Source organism: Podarcis muralis, chromosome 5 (genome assembly GCF_964188315.1).
Source record: "Podarcis muralis chromosome 5, rPodMur119.hap1.1, whole genome shotgun sequence".
NCBI lineage: Eukaryota > Metazoa > Chordata > Lepidosauria > Squamata > Lacertidae > Podarcis > Podarcis muralis.
The window spans coordinates 47,819,108-47,839,912 of record NC_135659.1 but is presented as its reverse complement, the minus strand read 5'-3'; the positions used below and the strand labels follow the sequence as shown (position 1 = coordinate 47,839,912).

The window sequence follows — 20,805 nt, the reverse complement described above, 5'->3', positions numbered from 1 at the left end:
CATGGTCAATAGTCAGGATGATGGGAGTCACAGGAGTACAACATCTGGAGGATCACATTTTCCTATCCCTGGCTTGTTTAAATAGGAAAAGGGGATTGTTAGACAATGGCATCTTCATGCCAATAGAAGATGTTTAGGCAAATGAGCCCTCAATATTATCTGATGGTGCCTGGTCCTCTGGTGGTACTCCTTTCTTCTTTGGTGATCACTTGTAGCCAAGTAAGATTGTCTTCCATGAATGTGGTCTTAACAGTGAGTCTGTAAGTGACTTTGGAGGCTAGTGCTGGATTCACACATCCTTCCACAGTGGGGTCATAGGTTTCTGGGTGGGAGTTGATCACAGTGAGGATTTGCCAAATGTGCTTTCCTCTTAGATCTTCCTGAGTTCATGCTTCTTCGAAGTCCATGATGCCTTTGGTGATGGCTGTTCTCAATTGGAGCGCTTGGAGGCTAGTGTTTCCCAGTTGTCGGTGTTTATACTACTTTTTTTTTTTTTTGCCTTGAGAGCGTCTTTAAACCTCTTTTGTTATCCACTGACATTACACTTTACATTCTTAAGTTGGGAATAGAGTAGTTGCTTTGGAAGACGATAATCAGGCATCCAAACAACATGACTAGTTCAATGAAGTTGATGTTGAAGAATCATTGCTTCGACAGTGGTGATCTTTGCTTCTTCCAGTGCGCTGACATTAATTTGCCTGTCTTCCCAAGTGATATGTAATTTTTTTCAGAGACACTGTTGATAGAATATTTTGAGGAGTTGGAGATGGTGTTTATAAATGGTCCATGTTTCACAGTAAACTTGGTAGCACAACAGCTTTATAAACAAGCATTTTGGTTTCCTTGCAAATTCCATGGTGTACTAAAGTAGTTAAGGGAACAGAATTGGCATTGCAATAAGGAAGGACAAGTATACTGCCCAACAGCTGTGGAAGATTTATTTATTTATTTATTTATTTATTTATTTATTTATTTATTTATTTATTTATTTATGGTATTTCTTTCCCACCTTTTATAATTCCTCCCCCGTGTGCCATTTCCAGAATCTTCAAGGGTGGACTAGAAGCTTTTTAGATTTGAAACGTATAAAAGCTGCCTTATACTATTGTCTACACTGACCGGCAGTGGATTGCCATGATTTCAGACAAGTAATATTCCCAGCCCATATGGAGATGCTGGGAAATGAACCAGAGACCTTCTGCATGGAAAATGGATGCTCTGCCTTTGGATGAGCTGTATAGCCTTTCCCCATGGAGAGAAAACTGTAGGTGATGAAAGTGGTATTCTGAAGTACGCTTGTTCTTTCCCTACTTCACAAGAGGCCTTAGGAAAGGAGATTTAGAATAGTAAAAGACAAAGGGGGAAGGGCTAAGCACTGTTCTAATAAAATTCAGACTTATTTACAGCTGATTTAAAGTAGGAATAAAAATGCTCAGTTGTTTTTCTCTTGCATAATGTGTAGTTTGAAATAAAAGAGAGAGCAAGCTGCAGTGCTCACTGAGGCAAAACCCTTTGTGCCTCAGTGTGTTTAAGAGTAAAACACTTCTACAGGGGCCTGAAAAGCTTGTGAGTTCTTAAAAATCCCCTAAATCATCTTATTCTTAAAATCTTCACCGCTCAAGAACCAGCTTGCAAAATTAGTAGAGCAGAAATATTTTCTCTCCACTGTACTGTTTCTCTGTATTGTTGATATGCCTTCCACTGCCCTTTCCCTTATGGTAATATGTAGCTTGACCATATTGTTATTGTGTAATGTCATTAAGTGGATGAGCAGCAGTTAAAAGAAGGAAAATCAGGTCATGAGTGAACCAGAAGTTGAGGACATTGTGAGGCAAAATATGAGAGAAGTAGAAAAAACACATGTTGACGTGATGTGTGAGATCAAGGGTAATGTGAGAGGGCATCTTCTTGTGCAATGGGACTTGTAATGGAAGTACAGTGGTACCTTGGTTCTTAAACTTAATCTGTTCCGGAAGTCCGTTCCAAAACCAAGGCGCGCTTTCCCATAGAAAGTAATGCAAAATGGATTAATCCGTTCCAGACTTTTAAAAACAACCCCTAAAATAGCAATTTAACATGAATTTTACTATCGAACGAGACTATTGCTCCAGAAAATGAAAGCAGTAAACAGTGTACTGCAGTCACACAATCAATCACTCAGTAGCTGAACTGGGTTCCACACAGTCAAAAAAATAAAAAAAAGAGCCACAAAAACAAAAACACAAAATAAATAGCAAAAATAGGCAGACCTCAGTGTAACACTCAAAACGGAAGTGTGGCACTCAAATCGGAAGCGCAACACTCAAAACAGAGCATGTTTGACTTCTGAAAAAAGTTCGCAAATGGGAACACTTACTTCTAGGTTTGCAGTATTTGGGTTCCAAGTTGTTTGAGTACCAAGGCATTTGAGAACCAAGGTACCACTGTATTGTTACGCAAGTGGGGGTACATCATTGGAAGTTACCCAGAAGGACGTGGACCAGTCTTGAAAGTGGCAGATGAGCCTGAACAAGCTGCACAGTCTTTATATAGCCAACCTAGGTTTATGATAGCAGAGATCCAGATCAGTGTTTCCAGCCTAAGACGTCATTGTTTCTGTTACTGATTCACATCTTTTACCGTGGATGTAGATCAGGTGCTTCAAGCAAATTTATCCCAGAGACACATGAAGTGATGCTGCTAAACACATCAAAACTGTGCTTAGTACCCTGCACTGAAGCAGTCTGTATGTGCTATTGTATTAAATTAGAATGCCCAGTAGGTGATTGCTTTTGTTCAGAAGCTCAGTCTCTCTATATAAAATTAATAATTTTCCTCAGCAGCTATGCTGCCTAAGCAAAGTTTAGCCTAAAACAATTCTTCTACTCACATTATAAACCCATGAAAATAGGGGGCTTATAATGCGAAGGCAGCTAGACCTTTAACAATAGCGTCATGAAAGACGCTGCTATAATTAATGATACTTCAGGAAGATTTATGGGCCTCAGACGGAGATAAAACAGAAATATCATTGCTTCTTTGCCTCCCATCATTTTATCCTCTATAAAATTTTATGTGAAATAAGTCAAATGAAAAATGTAAGCTCTTAATCTTTTCCTCGAGTCCCATCTATTACTTGATGAACACTTTTGTAGAATAAATTAGAGCTTTTTATTTCTTATGTATGCACCATTTTGTATTTGAAAAGCAGGGGGAAAGACATTGTTGGGCTGGCTTAGGCACCATCCAGAGTATGGATAGTGAGGAAATGAAAAAGCAAAAACTTCGGTGCGATATATTCTTTGATTTTTGGTAAAATCTTCCCTGAAATTATTTTACAATCAAGCAGTCGATAGGACTGGCCCTTTGCTGGACAGTTTAGCTCTGGACAATGGTGAATTTTCAGAAATCCCAGAGTAAACCTTATCATCCAGCTACTGCTACTACTACTACTAGGAAGCAAGAGTCAAGGAACAAAAGTAGAAGACAAATGTAGGAAATGTCTTAAACAAGTGAAATGCTTTAGCAAATATTCTAAATCATAATATGCTCGGTATCAATAGCAGTAAGAGATGAAAACTGAAAGCAGAACTACACAGGGGCAGAATAGAGATACTGTAATGGAGAATGAGCAAGAGAAGAGATTGGGGCTGCCACACAAAGTAGAGATGGAACTCTTTACAGTGGACAAGTATTACTAAGCCTTCTTTTGTGTTGGGATAGCAGGAAAACAGGCATTAATCAGGCCCTTCCAAACATGAAGGTAAAGGGACCCCTGACCATTAGGTCCAGTTGTGACCGACTCTGGGGTTGCGGCGCTCAACTCGCTTTATTGGCTGAGGGAGCCAGTGTATAGCTGGTCATGTGGCCAGCATGACTAAGCCGCTTCTGGCAAACCAGAGCAGCGCATGGAAATGCCTTTTACCTTCCCGCCGGAGCGGTACCTATTTACCTACTTGCAGTTTGACAGGCTTTCGAACTGCTAGGTGGGCAGAAGCAGGGACTGAGCAACGGGAGCTTACCCCGTCATGGGGATTCAAACCGCCGACCTTCTGATCGGCAAGTCCTATGCTCTGTGGTTTAACCCACAGTGCCACATAACACATGTGGGAGAAATTCCACCTGTGAGGCACTGCAGGAAACAACTAAGGGAACTCAAGTGGTCCAGAGCATTAATGCTGAACCACAGCACCCCCTCCCCTACATTATTCATAACACTGCCTCACATAAGTTACATTACTGGTGAGGACCCAGCAGCCTCAGTGACCCAGCAGCCTAGGCACTGCATTCATTCATTCAGTGCAGCCTAGGCACTGAATTTAGAATCTGAGTTCTCCTTAATGACACACATCAATTCTTTATAGAAGCAAACTTTACTGGGGTTATTTAAGTAACAACAGAAAAAGGTCCTGTAGCCCAATGCAATATAAATGAGGAAAACAAATTAGAAGTCCAGGGACCCTTGGAGTATAGAACCAGTACACACTAAAGTAAGAAAGGCTTTCCCAGCTAACATTAGCATATACCTTTCTCTCCAACCTCAAACCACCCAGTCCCAGCACTGCATCCAGGCACCAGCTTAAAAGTTGGGTGTCATCATTGTGCCCCAAGCCTAATGACTATTCCCCATAGCGTCATATACACATTAAAGGTAAAGGACGCCTGGGCAGTTAAATCCAGTCAAACTTGACTAGGGGGTGCAGACCTCATCTCGCTTCAGGCTGAGGGAGCTGTCGTCCGCAGACAGCTTTCCAGGTTATGTGGCCAAAATTACTAAACCGCTTCTGGCACAACAGGACACTGTGATGAGTGCCAGAGCACATGGAAATGCCGCATTGGGGGTGAAATAGTACCCTGCTGGACTTACTCTCATACAGAGTGAATTAAAAATTGTGATTTATAAAATAATAAAACTTTTTTTAAAAAAAGTAAACACCAAGTTTCTCTAGAATAATAACTTATTTAATAGTAATTAATCTGAGTACAAGTATGCAAGCCTTACACTCAATTTCAGAACTGAATTAATGCCTCCTACCAGATACATTGAGCTAAAGGAGGCTCTTCTATGTAAATGAACCAATTTGATCATTTCTCAGGATTCTTTTCCACTCTACCTACCAAGCACAGGCACTTCATATTCACTTTATAGTGAAAATAAACTGCTCCAGTTCATCCAGTAATTATCACACTTTTCTTCAACCTGTCAGTTATGAGCTTTTCATTTTTGCTACTTTGTTTTTGTGAGTGTGGGGCTGGTCCAAAGCAGAGTAAATCAGAAAGGAGCAACGTTGGGCTGGAAAGAAAAGGAGGCAATGTGGTGTGTGCAGGTTTCTTATATACTCACGTTGAGCTTCACAAATACCATGGCAGATAGTCATAAGGCAGGCCCTACATATGGGAATATATAGGTAGGTAAAAAAGGAAAACACATTCAGTGCAACAAATAAATGCTACACCTGGTTGTAAAAATGAAACAACAGTGCAAAAAATGCACCATTTACTTGCAACTGAACACAAGTCATTGCTCAAATTTGTACCATTGTTCATCAAGTATATGAAGAAGTTTCCATGAGAAACTTGATTTAAATAGGTTTCTCACTAAATTACCTTGATTGAAATCAGTTCTGCCTGCTTTTACAACTTCTGTCCATAAACTGTGAGAAATCCTGGCGAATGAGCTGGAGACAAGCAAATGGTCCGACAGTGGAACAAATTGATGGTAGTCCTCCCTTGTTGAAGGTCTTCAGAGAAGGAACTGGACAGTCAACTTTTGCAGATGCTCCAGTTCTGGATTTCCTGTTTTGAGATTAGAGTATGTGTGTGCGTGGAGTAGGTGGCCTATGATGCTTCCTTCAACCAGCGGTGGAGTGTATCTTCCCAGTGCCCAGAGTGGGCCCACAAGGTGATGTGAGGAGGATGCAACAGGGCAGGCACACGCCCTTCCAATCATCCCCGAAGCAATGCCCCCTCCCCATTACCCTGCCCACGCTACACTGCTGACTCATACTAAGCATTACCTCTTGGTTCCTCCTTGGTGAATCTCAACATGTTCTCCACCTTATTCCACGAGGAGAACTGGCTTGATCAAGCATATAGGAAGAGGACCATTCAAGGACCATTCAGTATGTCAGAATCAGCATGCAACTGCAGATTTTTGCAGTTCTTTCAGTATAACTAGCAACCTGTGTAAGCTGAAAGGGTGCTTCACGACTCCCTGTAACACCACAAAAGCGGATTATGGGGTAGGTTGCCCATTTCCTGTGGGAAGCCAGCATGCTGGAACAGTGCATGGATCTGGGTTCTCTTGCTGCTATAGAGCATTGGCTGCACCAATGGGATTCTCCGTGATAGCGGGTTCTAGAATGTTTTCTAAATATATGCTGTAACATTCCTTTGAACTGATCCTGCCCACAGAGCTTGGTGGCTAACTAGGTTTTCAGCCCATCTATTATTGATCATGCCTCTTAAGTCTGCAGGAGATTACTTTAACATAAGATTATTGCTGCTCTGCATTGGCTGACTTTTAAGTTTCGGAAGCAGAATTGATCTTTGATGTGTTTTAAGTCTATAGTAATTTGAAGCTCAAACAGACTGACTGCAGCTTTATGGGAACAAAGCTATTGGAACATGATAGACCTTGCCATGACAGGGCTTCGTCTGACCTAATTTTTCTTCTGGGCTTATCTTTTTCATTCATCAAAGTTGCACAAAGCCTTTGGAAAGCTGGGTTTCAATGGAAACACCTGCAAAACTCTGAAAGCCACCTCATAAGTGGGTTTCTGCTTCTCTACCACCAAATATACTATGTCTAAATGTGCTGTTTTGCAGTTTCTACACCCCCTTTTGTTGAAACTAATGAGTCACGATTAGAGTAATGCTTTTCTGTGACTTCAAAACCATTTTGCTTAATGAGGTACTAAGTCTTTATAATTAGGCCCAGAAGGGAACTGGGACATGGCCCCTTAAGAGCAATAATTATTTAGGTTATTTATGGTAATAAAATGTAGAAAATAGGAATGCTTCCTCAGAATGTGGCTATTTATTCTTTTACATATTGCCTAACAGGCAATTACCCTATTAATGCAACGTTTTGTTGCTAAAGACATTAATTGAAATGTAAATTAAATGTAAATTGGCTAATTAAATTGATATGTAATGAACTTGTCATGCAGGCCTCTGAGATCAGATGCATTTGGCTAATAAACAAGTATTACTGAAGTACAATTGTGCCAGTAGAGTTTAAGTTGCATAAGCACTGCCTTTATATGTAGCCTCAATATCAAGTGGTTTGCAATGAGTGGTTACAATGAGATGTTTCAACTTTAGTAATATGACTCTTCATGTGCAGCAAACTCCTGTGCAATTTCAGTGGAGTTGTTAATTTCCTTCCTTAATTTTTTGGTGGTTGATAAGAGTTAAGCACTGAATGTTTTCTGGGCCACTGACGGAGCCCACTGAGCAGTAGTCGAGAGAACTGTGGGACTTTATGAAGAAACTCTATGAAGAATGAAAACTTAGCATTTATATCACACTTCATAGTGCTTTGCATGCATATTCTCAGCAAACCTTGAAATTTTCACAGGCAAGCCAATATTTATTAATCCCAGAAGGCCTGATCCAGAGGCTCCAGCTGGGGCAAAATGCTGCAGCTAAGCTGTTGATGGAGACAGACTATTGCCAGCTGATAACTCGGGTGCTCAAAAGCTTCCACTGGCTGCACATATGCTGCTGGGCCAAATTCAAGGCTCTTAAATTATTTTACAAGGCCTTTAACAACTTGGGTCCAACTTGGGACTTGCTTGTGTTCGGTCCCAGTTGCTTGTGTTCAGCCCCAGCTGAGGTCAGACAGACCCTCTCCCTGTTGAATTTCCTGGGCCTTTTATTGCAGCAAGTATTTGAACTGATTTTATAGTTTTAACTCATTTTTAGTCTCCTGTACACTGACTATAATTAAGCAGTATGCAAGCTGTTGAAATGAAACCACTAAATACGCTAACTCTCTTTCATTAGAAGTTTCTAAGCAGAGTCTGGACAGTCTTATCAGGGATCCTGTCGCAGTGGGTTCCAAAGGGCTAGTGACTATTGCTTAGATTAGGCTAAAACGTTGCTTATACTTTCAGAAACCTCTAAATAAGTCAAGACAGACTCAGAAATCTCTTATGAGTTCCATTTCCCATCACTTGCTATGTGATAGCTGGAAACGTCAGGGATCAAAGCTGGGGTTTTTTTGCATGCAGTGTGTGTGCTCTGCCACTGAGCTGTTTCCATCCCTACAGTCACTGTACACTTTGCCATTGCCAAAGTGCCTGTACCCGCTTGCTAACTGTCAATGCCATTTTTATTTTATCCATATCAGGCTCTGTTCAGAAGATCAAACCTAAAAATGGTCATAGCAGAAATCAACCATGGTGGTGGCTGGGAGGTCAAGGGGAGGCAGAATCAGAAGGCGCTTGCATTGGGTAGCAGGTAGTTGGTTCCAAATATGTGAAAATGATGATGATTTTATTATTTGTATCCCACCTACCTGTATCCCACTCTGGGCAGCTTCCAACAAATATAAAAGCATGCTAAAACATGGGAGATTAAAAACTTTCCTATACAAGACTGCCTTCAGATGCCTTCTAAAAGTTGTATAGTTATCTGTCTCCTTGACATCTGATGGGAGGGCGTTCCACAGGGACTCTCAATAAAACAGGCGCATGGATACAGGGGAGCACATGCCACTGATCCCAAATCCCAGCATTTTTTCTTTCTTTCTGTATCCTTTCGGGGGGAGGGATTGTTATTTGAGCCTGAGAATCTCTGCCGCTTCAAAATCAGCCTCTCAAATTAAAAAGAAGCATGGTTAGAAAATGGATCAGCTGGCTGCATCTATGGTAATGAGCGTAAAACGTATGCAGTCCAGTCACTTTGCTTGTCCTGTATCATATCTTTCAGCAGGCTAATTTTCCAGGCTGAAATGCACAGAGGATTTTGGTTCAGTGGGTTTAACTGAAGCGCAGCTATCTGGAAATGGCAGCGTTATCTACTATAAAGTAATGCCTTTCATTTGATCTCCTATTTTAGGCTAGGCCAGCAAAGTCTTAAATGCCTGGAAAAGTATCTCATCATACGCTGGTCCTCAGGTAGGCCATCTAGTCCAAGGCTGCCAAGTCATTTTCCAGCACCAGTTTCTGAGATGACCCGAGATGTTAACAATCTCCCTTCTTGTTGTGCTGCACAACTGCATTTTGTGCACAGGAAATCATTTTCCCCTTCATTTTTTAATTTGAGGAGCAACCTGCCTTCCTAGAGTTCCAGTTCTTCTGGGAGTATTTAGAAACAGACACACTCCAAGTTATACAGCTACCGGTATCTTGTTTTCCATTATATACCTTCAAAGTGCTCACAATATGAAATGTATTCCATGGGTGAAGAAATAGTAGCCAACATTGGCCTACAGTACAAATTAATTGTGAGGAGGAATTGAACGAGAATTTGAAAATAATAAAGCTTGGCCACTTTGGAGTATTCAGAGTAGTTCACATATATTTAAATATAGGAAAGCACTCTCCTAAGGGTCCCAAAAATTAACTGAGCAGTATTCAGGTTAAGTGCATTTATTAAAATGTTTGTCATCCCGAGGTCTTACTCTTGTGTAGGGATGCGGATGGCACTGTGCTCTAAACCACTGAGCCTCTTGGGCTTGCTGATCAAAAGTTTGGCGGTTCGAATCCCCACAATGGGGTGAGCTCCCGTTGCTTGGTCTCAGCTCCTGCCAACTTAGCAGTTCGAAAGCACGCCAGTGCAAGTAGATAAATAGGTACCGCTGTGGCGGGAAGGTAAATGGCATTTTCGTGCACTCTGGTTTCCTTCACGGTGTTCCATTGCACCAGAAGCGGTTAAGTCAATCTGGGCACACAACCTGGAAAGCTGTCTGTGGACAAATACCGGCTCCCTTGGCCTGAAAGCAAGATGAGTGCTGCAACCCCATAGTCACCTTTGACTGGACTTAACCATTCAGGGTTCCTTTACCTTTTACCTTACTCTTGCATCTGCCTTTCCCACCCTTCCTGCCAATCCCCTGCCCCCCCCCCCATCTTCCACAGGAGGGAAATATTGCCTTGGGAAAAGGGTTAACAGGTAAGGGAGAGCAAAAGAGTGGATCAGGCAAGTGGACAAGGTGACATCTTGCATGAAGTGTTGGACACACAATCCCTAAGACTGGGAGAGGGCCTTTTTGGTGGTGGCCCTGTTTATGGAATGCTTTCCCCAGAGAGGATTGCCTGATGCCTACTCTTGCTATCGTTCTGTCACCAAGTGAAGACCATTAAACATTCTCCATGGTGTTAATTTTAAAACCAAAATATTATTACAGTGGTACCTTGGGATGCGAACGGGATCCATTCCAGAGCCCCGTTCGCATCCTGAACAGAACGTAAGACGTGACAGCGCGTCTGCGGGCTGCGTTTCACCACTTCCGCGCATGCGTGTGATGTTATTTTGACCGTCTGCGCATGCACGAGCAGCGAAACCCAGAAGTAACACGCTCCATTACTTCCGGGTCACCGCGGAGCGCAACCCGAAAATACTTATCCTGAAGCGTATTTATCCCAAGGTATGACTGTACTTCCAGTTGTTTGCCCACTGGTTTGGCTTTCATATTTATTGCTTTTTTGATTGTGTAAATCACTCTGAGGCTATTTATATTGAAGGAGAGGTTTTGATAATACCACGTACATCTTCAAACTGGGTGTATTCCTCACTCCTATTCTCAGGAGTAGAAGTGGGAGATTTGGATGGCTCAGCTAATGTGGCAACAGCTTCACTTGCCAACACAGGGTGTCTTCCTTACCTTTTCAGCCTTTACACCTCAATCCAAACCACTCCTGTCACTGCAGTGGAAATGAGGAGCAGGGAGTATTCCCATAGCTCAGGTCCTTTAGCTGTATAGCTGGTCCTGCTCGATTATGATCTTCGCACGGTAGGTAGATAGTTTGCATCAGTCTAAAGCTCACTTTGGTTCCTTCCATTTCATTTCCACTAATGGCATCTTGACGTGCACTTTATGGTGTCTTCAGTTCTTTCAAAGATATAGATTTTTGGAGAAACGGCCAGTAAACGTAGTTAGGAAATCCATTGCACTCTTGCAATATCATTAATCAAACATACATCATCACTCCCCACAGCCCTTCAGGGTGTGACCTTTGTTCAGTTCCTTACCCCCACACCCTCTACAGGCATTAAATAAATCAGTCCGAGCACAAAGTCAGTCAGCTTCTGATCCTGATATTACTTTAGCTGATTTGTTTCCACCAGGTGTCCCTAAATGGTTAACATCTGCGGTTTCCAGAGAGAGAAACGTGATGAACACAGCAAGAGGGTAAGAGCTGATTAAAATTCATCCTGCTATATCATCCATAAATAAGAAATAAAGATGAGAAGAAAGAAAGAGACATGTCTGTGATTAATCAATCTTAAAATGGTCACTGCCTGCTTCCTGCTTTTCATACAAATGCAGCTCACATACAGACCCCCAAAGAGTGGCAAGCATATTGCTTTTATTAGCCAGAAATATGAAATTCAACAAATATCAGGTATTTTATTCAGATGCACACTCAAACAGTATTATAAATCACAACATCATCAAACTATGCAAAGTCAAGTATTAACGATCTGGGTCTCCATTCAGCTGCTGATAGTATTGACATGTTAGGGAAAGCTGAAAGTCTTCATTGATTAGTCCATGTGATTAACCAGTTGATTAATCACAAATTCAAGGAGCCTTTTCAATGAGAGCTATCCCCAGGGGTTGCAGTGCTGATAGCATCGTGATGAATCTGTGATCTCTTGAATTAAGCCATGTGTTTTGATGATGTTCTAAACAAGGAGCTGCCAGGGTTATTTAAGTAAAGGTAAACTAATCTACGCTAAGAGGATCCTGTTCTGCTATCAGTTACACATAGCCCCATGTTGAAATGGTGGGCAGGGTTGCAAATAAGAGATGCTGTAATCTTGATTGTGCAGTCAATTTGCCCAATTAAAAAGATAAAATGCAAAAGAGTGAACTGATTCTACAAATCCTAGAATAATAGAATTGCACAGTTGGAGTTTACCCCAAGGGTCATCTAGCCAAACCCCCTGCAAAGCAGGAATCTCAACTGGATCATACACGACAGATGGCCCTCCAACCTCTGCTTAAGAACTTCCAAGGTAGGAGAATCCACAGCCTCCCAAGGGAATCTGTTCCACTGACTAACACTTCTTACTGTCAGAAAGTTCTTCCTGATGTCTAGTCAGAATCTCCTTTCTTGTAACTTGAACCTATCCAAGTTTGCTTCATCTTCCATGTGGCAGCCCTTTAGGGATTTGAAGATGGCTACCATATCTCTTCTCAGTCTCCTCTTTACCAGGCTAAACATACCCAGCTTCCTCAACTGCTCCCCATAAGGCTTGGTTTCCAGACCCCTGATCATCTTGATTGTCCTCCTCTGCACATGGTTCCAGCTTGTCTATATCCTTCTTAAATTGTGGTGCCCAGAACTGGACACAGTATTGCAGGTGTGGTCTGACCAAGGCAGAATAGAGTGGGACTATTACTTCCCTTGATCTAGATACTTTTCTTCTATTGATGCAGCCTAGAATAGCATTAGCTGTTTTTGCTGTTGCATCACAGTTGACTCATGTTAAGCTTGTGGTCTACTGAGACCCCACGTCCTTTTCACATGTACTACTGGCAAGCCAAGTGTCCCCCATCTTATATTTATGCAGCTGATTCTCCCTGCCTAAGTATCTTCCATGCTCCAGGTCATGGATCTCGTCACAAGTGCACACATCCTTTACATATAATGCTACTCCTCCTCCCTTCCTGTTTGATCTGTATCTTTTGAGCAGCTTATACCTCTCAATTTCTAGAGTCCAGTCATGGGTCTCATCCCACCAGGTTTCAGTAATGCCTAGGTTAGTTGATCAAAAGAGGAAAATGAAACCTAGCTTACAGATATCAGTGTCCCTAGCTGGCTGCCTATGATTTTTTTGATTCCTGGTTCTTGTCCTACTGTTGCCCCTGGTCAAACCAAAAACCCAAACTAAAAACCCAACACTCACCCACAGCATCTGTTTATAACACAAATCTTCCAAACTGCCTTCAACTCTGAGAAAAATATAACCAGCCTGGATCCCATTTAATCATCTTCTTCATCATCCATATTCATCATAGAAGGAATGGGTGTCTTTCATATTTTAAGGTAACCAAAACTCCCTGTGACATCTGAACTGGGGAGACTGGCTTCTTTGAGAATCAAGTCAGGTCCTGAAAACATGGTTTAATCCTGGCTTGTTCTCATTAATGAACAGTAGATTTGCAGCAGCTTGCTCACATAGTAGAAAGCCATAGTTTCCCATTACATGTGGAGCGAGCGAGTGAGAGAAAACGATCTCTGAACAATGTTGTGTTTGCGCTATCTCCAGGTAAGGCAGCAGGCATGCTTTTTTATTTCTGAACTTGCAGCTGTATATATATTGTTTCTTTTTAGGTTATAGCAGTTCACAGTGGTTTCCAGCAGATGAACTATTCAATTACTTCAGGGCTTTTCCATTTGTAATAGTATGGAGCAGTGATAGCCAGAAGACTTCACCTGTCTTTTAGAGATAGCCAGACTGGCAATTTGAAACTGTTCATTTTATCCACACCAGTAAATTTCATAAAATGGTTATAGAAAGATTCCTTTTCTGTCTGCAGAACCTTCTCCCGGGAATTCCATATACAATATTGTCGGAGCCGTAATGGACACAACCTGAGATTGCATTAATGTTCCCCTAGCAAAAGAGTCAACTCATTTTGTGTTTCTGTAACAGGTTTGCAGCTTGGCAGTAAAGGTGCTTGATGGTGTGACAGGACAAAAAGAATAATTTTAAATGAAGGCCACCCCACCCTGTCACTGAAAAGTGCCTAATTCCACCATCACAGAGAGTCCAATTCAAGCTAAGACTATCTGTGCTTGGGGGTTATGGTAGGATTTTTTTGTCAGAAGAGCAGAATGCGCAGAAAACAAAGTAATTTTATTCTTTTTTAAAAAAAATTATGGTGAAAGGTCATCTTTAGTGGTTCACCTTTGGGTCACATACTGTTTGCTTAACCCCTTCATCAATAATAACACCAGTGTCGAGTTGTAAAATTAAGAGGGACCTCAGATGCTTATTGATTTACCCCCTGTACTGTTCCTAAAATGTCTCTTGCTTTTTCTTAGAAACTTTATTGGTGAAGATTCCACACCCTTGTTAGGTACCTCATTTTACTGCCCATATATAACCCCTAACACACTACCTTTTGTTCTCCTATGTAGCAGCTAGGTTGGGTGGGGTGGGGTGAGGAAAGGCCCACCCATTAGTTCTATGGCACAGAGCAACTTATTTGGTTATGCAAAATCCAGGTCCTTAGCTAGCCAGCCAAAACCATTACCTTGACAAAGGAACTGATTTGGCAAAGTTCCTTTTGTATATTTTACGCTCACAGATAGAGGATTGCAGGCTCAGAAAGGGGAACCAGGGTTCCATCCAGATTAACCCCACCCCCAACTCATAACAGTAACTAAGAGAAAATGTGTATTTCTGTACCACCATCTCACAAAATATCAGAGCAGTATACAACATAATTAAAAACAAAAGAAATAATCATTAAGGTAAAGGTAAAGGGACCCCTGACCATTAGGTCCAGTCGTGGCTGACTCTGGGGTTGCGGTGCTCATCTCGCTTTATTGGCCGAGGGAGCCGGCGTACAGCTTCCGCGTCATGTGGCCAGCATTACTAAGCCGCTTCTGGCGAACCAGAGCAGCGCACGAAAACGCCGTTTACCTTCCCGCCAGAGCGGTACCTATTTATCTACTTGCATTTTGATGTGCTTTCGAACTGCTAGGTTGGCAGGAGCAGGGACCGAGCAACGGGAGCTCACCCCATCGCGGGGATTTGAACTGCCAACCTTCTGATTGGCAAGTCCTAGGCTCTGTGGTTTAACCCACAGCGCCACCCGGGACCCTTTTAAATAATAATTAAAGCAAGTTGCTAATTTAAAAGCTGTCAAGGTCTGTTGGCATGAAAAAGTATTCAAGAGATACCTGAAAGTCAAAAGCGAGTGTGTTTGCAGAATCTCTTCTGGAACAGCCTTCCACAGCATGGGAACTAAATGTTCAACTTCTAGTGGTGGCCAATCAGTCCTTTGTAACACAGTGCCACACATGTACATGTCAGAACACCTTAATCAGCTTTCCTTTTTTGTGAGCTCTTTCACCAGCAAGCATGGGAGAGGTACCACCAGGAAGCCAAAAGAGATGGATGGAAGAATACTGATTTTGAGGGACTTGTGATCTTCCACCCGGAAATGTCCCGTTTAAATAAGAAGCTAGTCCACACTGCAAATGAATGCCAGTTGGTAGACAGCCAAGTTCCTTTTTGCATATTTGGACAGTTTTGCTATGAGTGACCTGCAGTCTTCACTGCAAATGGTGACCTGCTTTAACAACCAAGAAACAGACCGTGATAAAGCTAAGAAGTTGTGCAATAGCATGACTGAAGGCACAGGATACAAGGGAGAAATGGGAAAGAGGGAAGGGTGCAGAGGAGAGCATGGGCAGAGGTGAGGATCCAAAGGTACTCAGAGCAAGAAGAGCCGAGGGACTTCAGAAAGAAAGGAGGGAGCAATTGATCGGAAAGGGAATTTGAGCTAAGCAACCCCCTCAACTACAGCCCTGCTTTGAAGCTACATTTCCATAAAATTCCCCACCATATGGCCTGTATTACACTTAAATACAGTTGTTTTCACATGCACACAGTGTTACTATTTCTGACAGTGAATTTCAAGTTCTAGTGGCATATGCTGGGAAACAACTCAATACATGCATCAAGGAAAAATGAAATAATGGGCTTACCTACATTGCCTGTATAGAGTTGAAACTTCCTGCAGAGCTTGCCGATCAGAAGATGCAAAAGGAACTGCATACTCGTTCAGGAAATCATGCTTTTGCCTATATTGCAGTTGTTGACAGTCCAGGGATCTGCTTTCGTTGCAAGGTGACCCATGAATTCATTCAGTAATGAGGGAAAGTAGTCCTGCACATGTTCAGAGACTCTTTTTTTTTTGCTTCACAACACATGTTCAGCAGTAGTACTGAAAACTAATTCCAGGACTCAGAGCTGTTGTCTGAAATTAAATCTAGCAGCTCTGCCTATATTCAGAGGCACTTTGAAAGTTTGGATAGGCGTCATGGCATGCTACTACAAACAGGCAGTTCTTTCCAGGGCCAAGGGTTGGTTCAAATTGAGTCCTGAGTTTACCAGTGCTATCGACCCCTATGCAATTTAACAAATTATGCTGCTATATAGCATAACCTTGCTTATTTTGCATCACGTACAGTGGTACCTCAGGTTAAGTACTTAATTCGTTCCGGAGATCCGTACTTAACCTGAAACTGTTCTTAACATGAAGCACCACTTTAGCTAATGGGGCCTCCCACTGCTACCGTGCCGCCGGAGCCTGATTTCTGTTCTCATCCTGAAGCAAAGTTCTTAACCTGAAGCACTATTTCTGGGTTGGCGGAGTCTGTAACCTGAAGCGTATGTAACCTTGAAGCGTATGTAACCCGAGGTACCACTGTATTTTGAATGGACTATTTGGGCTTTGTTGGAAGTTCAGCATTTTTTGCCATTACTGTTACACACACACACACACACACACACACACACACACACACACACACAGTCTAGGTCTCTGAACATGGACAAAGTCTGGAGCAAACAGCACAGAGCCATGGTAAAGAACTGTGCATATAGAGGCCATTCTCTTTAAGCAATGAATTTCCTGTCCTACGCTTCTTTTACTTTTCCAGTAGATGCTATATGGTCACCTGCAACTTTTAACACTGATGAGGACTAGAAACAATTTTTGAAAAAATAATAATAATGAAAGCCAACTTTCAATATTTCTCAGGAATCCACACTCAGAGCAAGAAGCAGATTCTGTATAGTGTATTTTCAAGGCAAAATGTTAGTTAGAAACATTTGCGAAGAGGACTGCAAAAACAGTTGGGGGAAGGAAATGAAGTTCTGTGGAATGGAGATGTAGTACAGTAGTTCCCACAGATCTCAATCTGTGCTGTTGCCTTGATGTAAAGAAGAAGTTAGAAGAGGTGGAAGCATTTCAATTGATTGAAAGAAGAATTTTGAAGGCGTGAAGGAGAAGAAAACTGAAACATGGCACCCAGCCTGTAATGAGGAGGGATGGTGGTTACACGCAAAGTTAGGGTAGAAGATACAAGGGAAGAAGAAAAAATACAATTTTATTTATTTAAAGCCTTTTTATACTGCTCTTGCACACCAAGAGTCTCCCAAAGTGGCTTGCAAGACTCAGATTCTACCTCAGGTTCATAATCTGAAGGGTACTAGTCCTCTTGCTAGCCTGTAGGAATGACTGCAACTGACAGTTGAGGGAAGAGCCTGATGGAGCTGGTTTTTCAACAGAGCAGACATGGCTATGGTAAATTAAAGCTGGCATTAAGTGATTCTAAATATATTAAGGGGGACGCGGGTGGCGCTGTGGGTAAAAGCCTCAGCGCCTAGGGCTTGCCGATCGAAAGGTCGGCGGTTCGAATCCCCGCGGCGGGGTGCACTCCCGTTGCTCAGTCCCAGCGCCTGCCAACCTAGCAGTTCGAAAGCACCCCCGGGTGCAAGTAGATAAATAGGAACCGCTTACTGGCGGGAAGGTAAACGGCGTTTCCGTGTGCTGCACTGGCTCGCCAGATGCAGCTTTGTCACGCTGGCCACGTGACCCGGAAGTGTCTCCAGACAGCGCTGGCCCCCGGCCTCTAGAGTGAGATGGGCGCACAACCCCAGAGTCTGTCAAGACTGGCCCGTACGGGCAGGGGTACCTTTACCTTTAAATATATTAAGACAGAATAACAAAGGTGGGTTAATGAAACAGATAAGAAGACATTACACAACATGGCTTCTGTGTACAATTTAGCTGAGGTTATGGTGTGGGGTCTGACCTATAATCAGAGCCTTAGGATCCCTTTCCCCCATATGAACCAACCTGGACCTTGAGATCAACATCTGAGGCCCTTTTCTGTGTGTCCACCTCCCAAGGAGACTCACCTGGCATCGACGGTGTTGTCCTCCTGGCACCTGGAAAACCCAGTTTTATTTTCTTGGGCATTTGGACAGCACCGATGGTTTGGCCATTTCTTCTGGTGTTCATCCTTATATTATTTATTTAATTATTTTATGCTGCCAGGTGATTTTTTGGGTGAACACTTTGTTTGGTTTTAGTGGATTTTTTAATTATATATTATGGATATTCTCTGTAAATTATTTCGGGACTGCTTTCGTGTGAAGTCATACATACACTGAATAAAATTTCATCTAACCAAGTGAAAAGCAGCAGCAGTAAAGCTCTTATTTGCCTTTGGTAACTAAGTGAGCCTGCCAATGAAGAAACATGAGCATGGACCAAAATAAAAAATAAAAGCAACAGTTGCATTTAACTCTTTATTAAGTGCTCCAAGAGCAAGTGACCAGATTTCACCTGGTCTTGTGTATAACATAGTACAGATTTCCTCAACCTGGTGCCTTCCAAATGCTTTGTCCTGCAACTCCCATCAGCTTGAGGCAGTACAATCGTTTTAATCGAAAGCATTTGGAGAGTACCAAATTGAAGACTGACATGGCATAGCATAACATAAGTAACATAACATAACAAACTCCATTCAGAAAGCAGCAGCAAACTTTGCAAGTATTTTGATTCCAACAACATGTTGAATGGACACACACATATCAACCAACTTTGAAAATATTCAACTGAAACCTTACAAAACTCAAACACAGGATCAGTAGTTTCACGCACAAGGCTCCCTCTGCCTGCTTTTTAATCCATACTGGTAAGAGGTCATTTTGATTATCAAGCTTTCTTTGCGAGTCATTACTTTGCATATATTCTAGAGGAGCCAAGAGTAGATACATTGGCATTCAGTAGAAGTATTACAGGAGTTTCCCTTTTCCTACAAGGATTTCTCTTTCCCCTTTCCCCCCTGAAAATTCTGCACCTGATTCCTCAATCTTTTCTGGAGGTTTCAGGGATGCTCCAGAGCAGATTGCTGCTGGTACTGAAAGGAACAGGAAAGGGGGGGGGGGGTTTCATTTACTCCTGTCCACACAAACTTGGATATCACCCACTCTTTAGATATTAAAGATGGCACATCACAGTGTCGTAGGGAATATTGCCAGGACCTGTATCCATGTGAATTAACCCCTTTAACACTTGCAAATGATATATGTCTTACGCAATAAATGTAGAGATTACCCAGCATTGTGGAAAGCTTTCTTCGGTTTGCTCAGTGCTTCGAAAAGCTCTTAACATGGCAGGAAGTAATTTGTTGGTTTGCTTTTGAGGGGAAAGGCTTGCGATTAATCAACCAATAACAAAATCAACAGTAGCATTTGCAAGTAAAGTAGCATCTCCCCCCCCCCTTTCAAAAATGATTGGCTGGAAAGAGAAAGGGAAGCCATTTTGAATCCAGTTTTGTTGTCCCAGCTTCTCTGAAGGGTTTATCGCTTTAGTGCTTTATGATGACTGCGTGGGTTCCTTAAGAGTTGCCTGAGTTCTCTTCTCGGTCTTAGTGGAAGGTTGGTTATTCCCTTGAGCCCGATGGTAGGAACATCTATTGGAAGATGCTTTTTCCTTCCTGCCAACAAATGAAGACAACAAGATATACTGGTAAAATACATTCCAGTCTTGACAGTGCTGCATATGTGGAATGATCCTATGAAAATACTTGGGAAGAATCTCAGAGCCCAATTGTTTGCTGCCAGGAAAATCCCAAAGAAAGATATAATTTGTTTAAAAAGCTCAAAATGAGTCCTATTCAGGCACTGAACAAACACAGAGAGAAAGCTATTCTAGCCATACAATTTATTCCTTCTGTCTCTTGTTACAGGGATAGCACTCACAGTTTTCTTTTAACAAGACAACACAACACAGCACAACACAGAAGACTTGCGGTGTCTTTGTAATACTTGTCTTATTTGCAAATGGAATACCAGAGCAAGCTAGAAGCAAATGAGCACCCCTAAAGGATGCGGCCAGTCTGCTAACTCTGCCTTAGATTCCCAAAGGGCAGCTTAAACTTCTGTAGTATTGCAAGTGAAATCCTCCCAGTTTATATTGATTCCATCCTGAAGAGGGGCAGGAAACGGCCCTCCAGGCCTCTATATTTAGAATCTGAGACTCTCTCCCAGACCACACCCCTCATCAGCCTTGTACCAATATTTTGTACCAGTTTCTTTGCTTGCCACAGTAAGAACTTAAAGTGATATGACTAGTGAGGTGATATTTCTTGGTAGCACCATAACCCTTATGGCGTAAGATAAACACATGAAGCACACTTCCTAAAAGGTTGCTCCTTTATTATGTATGATCTCACAGCATCAGATAACATAGGCATGCAGAGTACGAAAGAAGAGGGGAAAACACAGTGACTTATTTAAGATCGAGTTGATGGGTAGGTGGAAATTTTCTTGGGGAAGAGATCAGAACATGTGGGTTATCCCTGCTAAACTGAAACACCTGGGACTTTAACCGTACGGTGCAAAGCAGAGATTTAATTGCCTGTCAGCCAAAGATTCTTCATCTCAAAGAGAGAGCAGGATAAGGCATTGTCATTACATTGAGGGTCGGAACAGTTCGTGGTGGTGCTCCTGCTGAGATGAAGAGGTTAACTGCCCAACTTTTCCTTCTCTTGTGCTTCTGCCGAAAGGCACAGCCTCAATTTGTGTGTTTGCTGCATTTGCATCCATGCAGCC

At 42.3% G+C, this 20,805-nt stretch overlaps 1 protein-coding gene and 1 long non-coding RNA gene across 4 annotated transcripts in view; one reads left to right on the top strand and one right to left on the bottom strand.

Annotated features, from left to right (window-relative positions):
- LOC144327798 (uncharacterized) overlaps positions 1-20,805 on the top strand; it is a 66,781-nt gene that overhangs the window by 1,585 nt on the left and 44,391 nt on the right. The window lies entirely within an intron of this gene.
- Positions 18,482-20,805, bottom strand: part of LOC114599023 (BEN domain-containing protein 5) — a 723,068-nt gene continuing 720,744 nt past the window's right edge. For all 3 annotated transcript variants that reach the window (XM_028733533.2, XM_028733534.2, XM_077928752.1), the window contains exon 13: positions 18,482-19,688. In XM_028733533.2, coding sequence (XP_028589366.2) covers positions 19,568-19,688 — 121 coding nt within the window. In that variant the 3' untranslated portion in view covers positions 18,482-19,567. The remainder of the gene's footprint in view (positions 19,689-20,805) is intronic.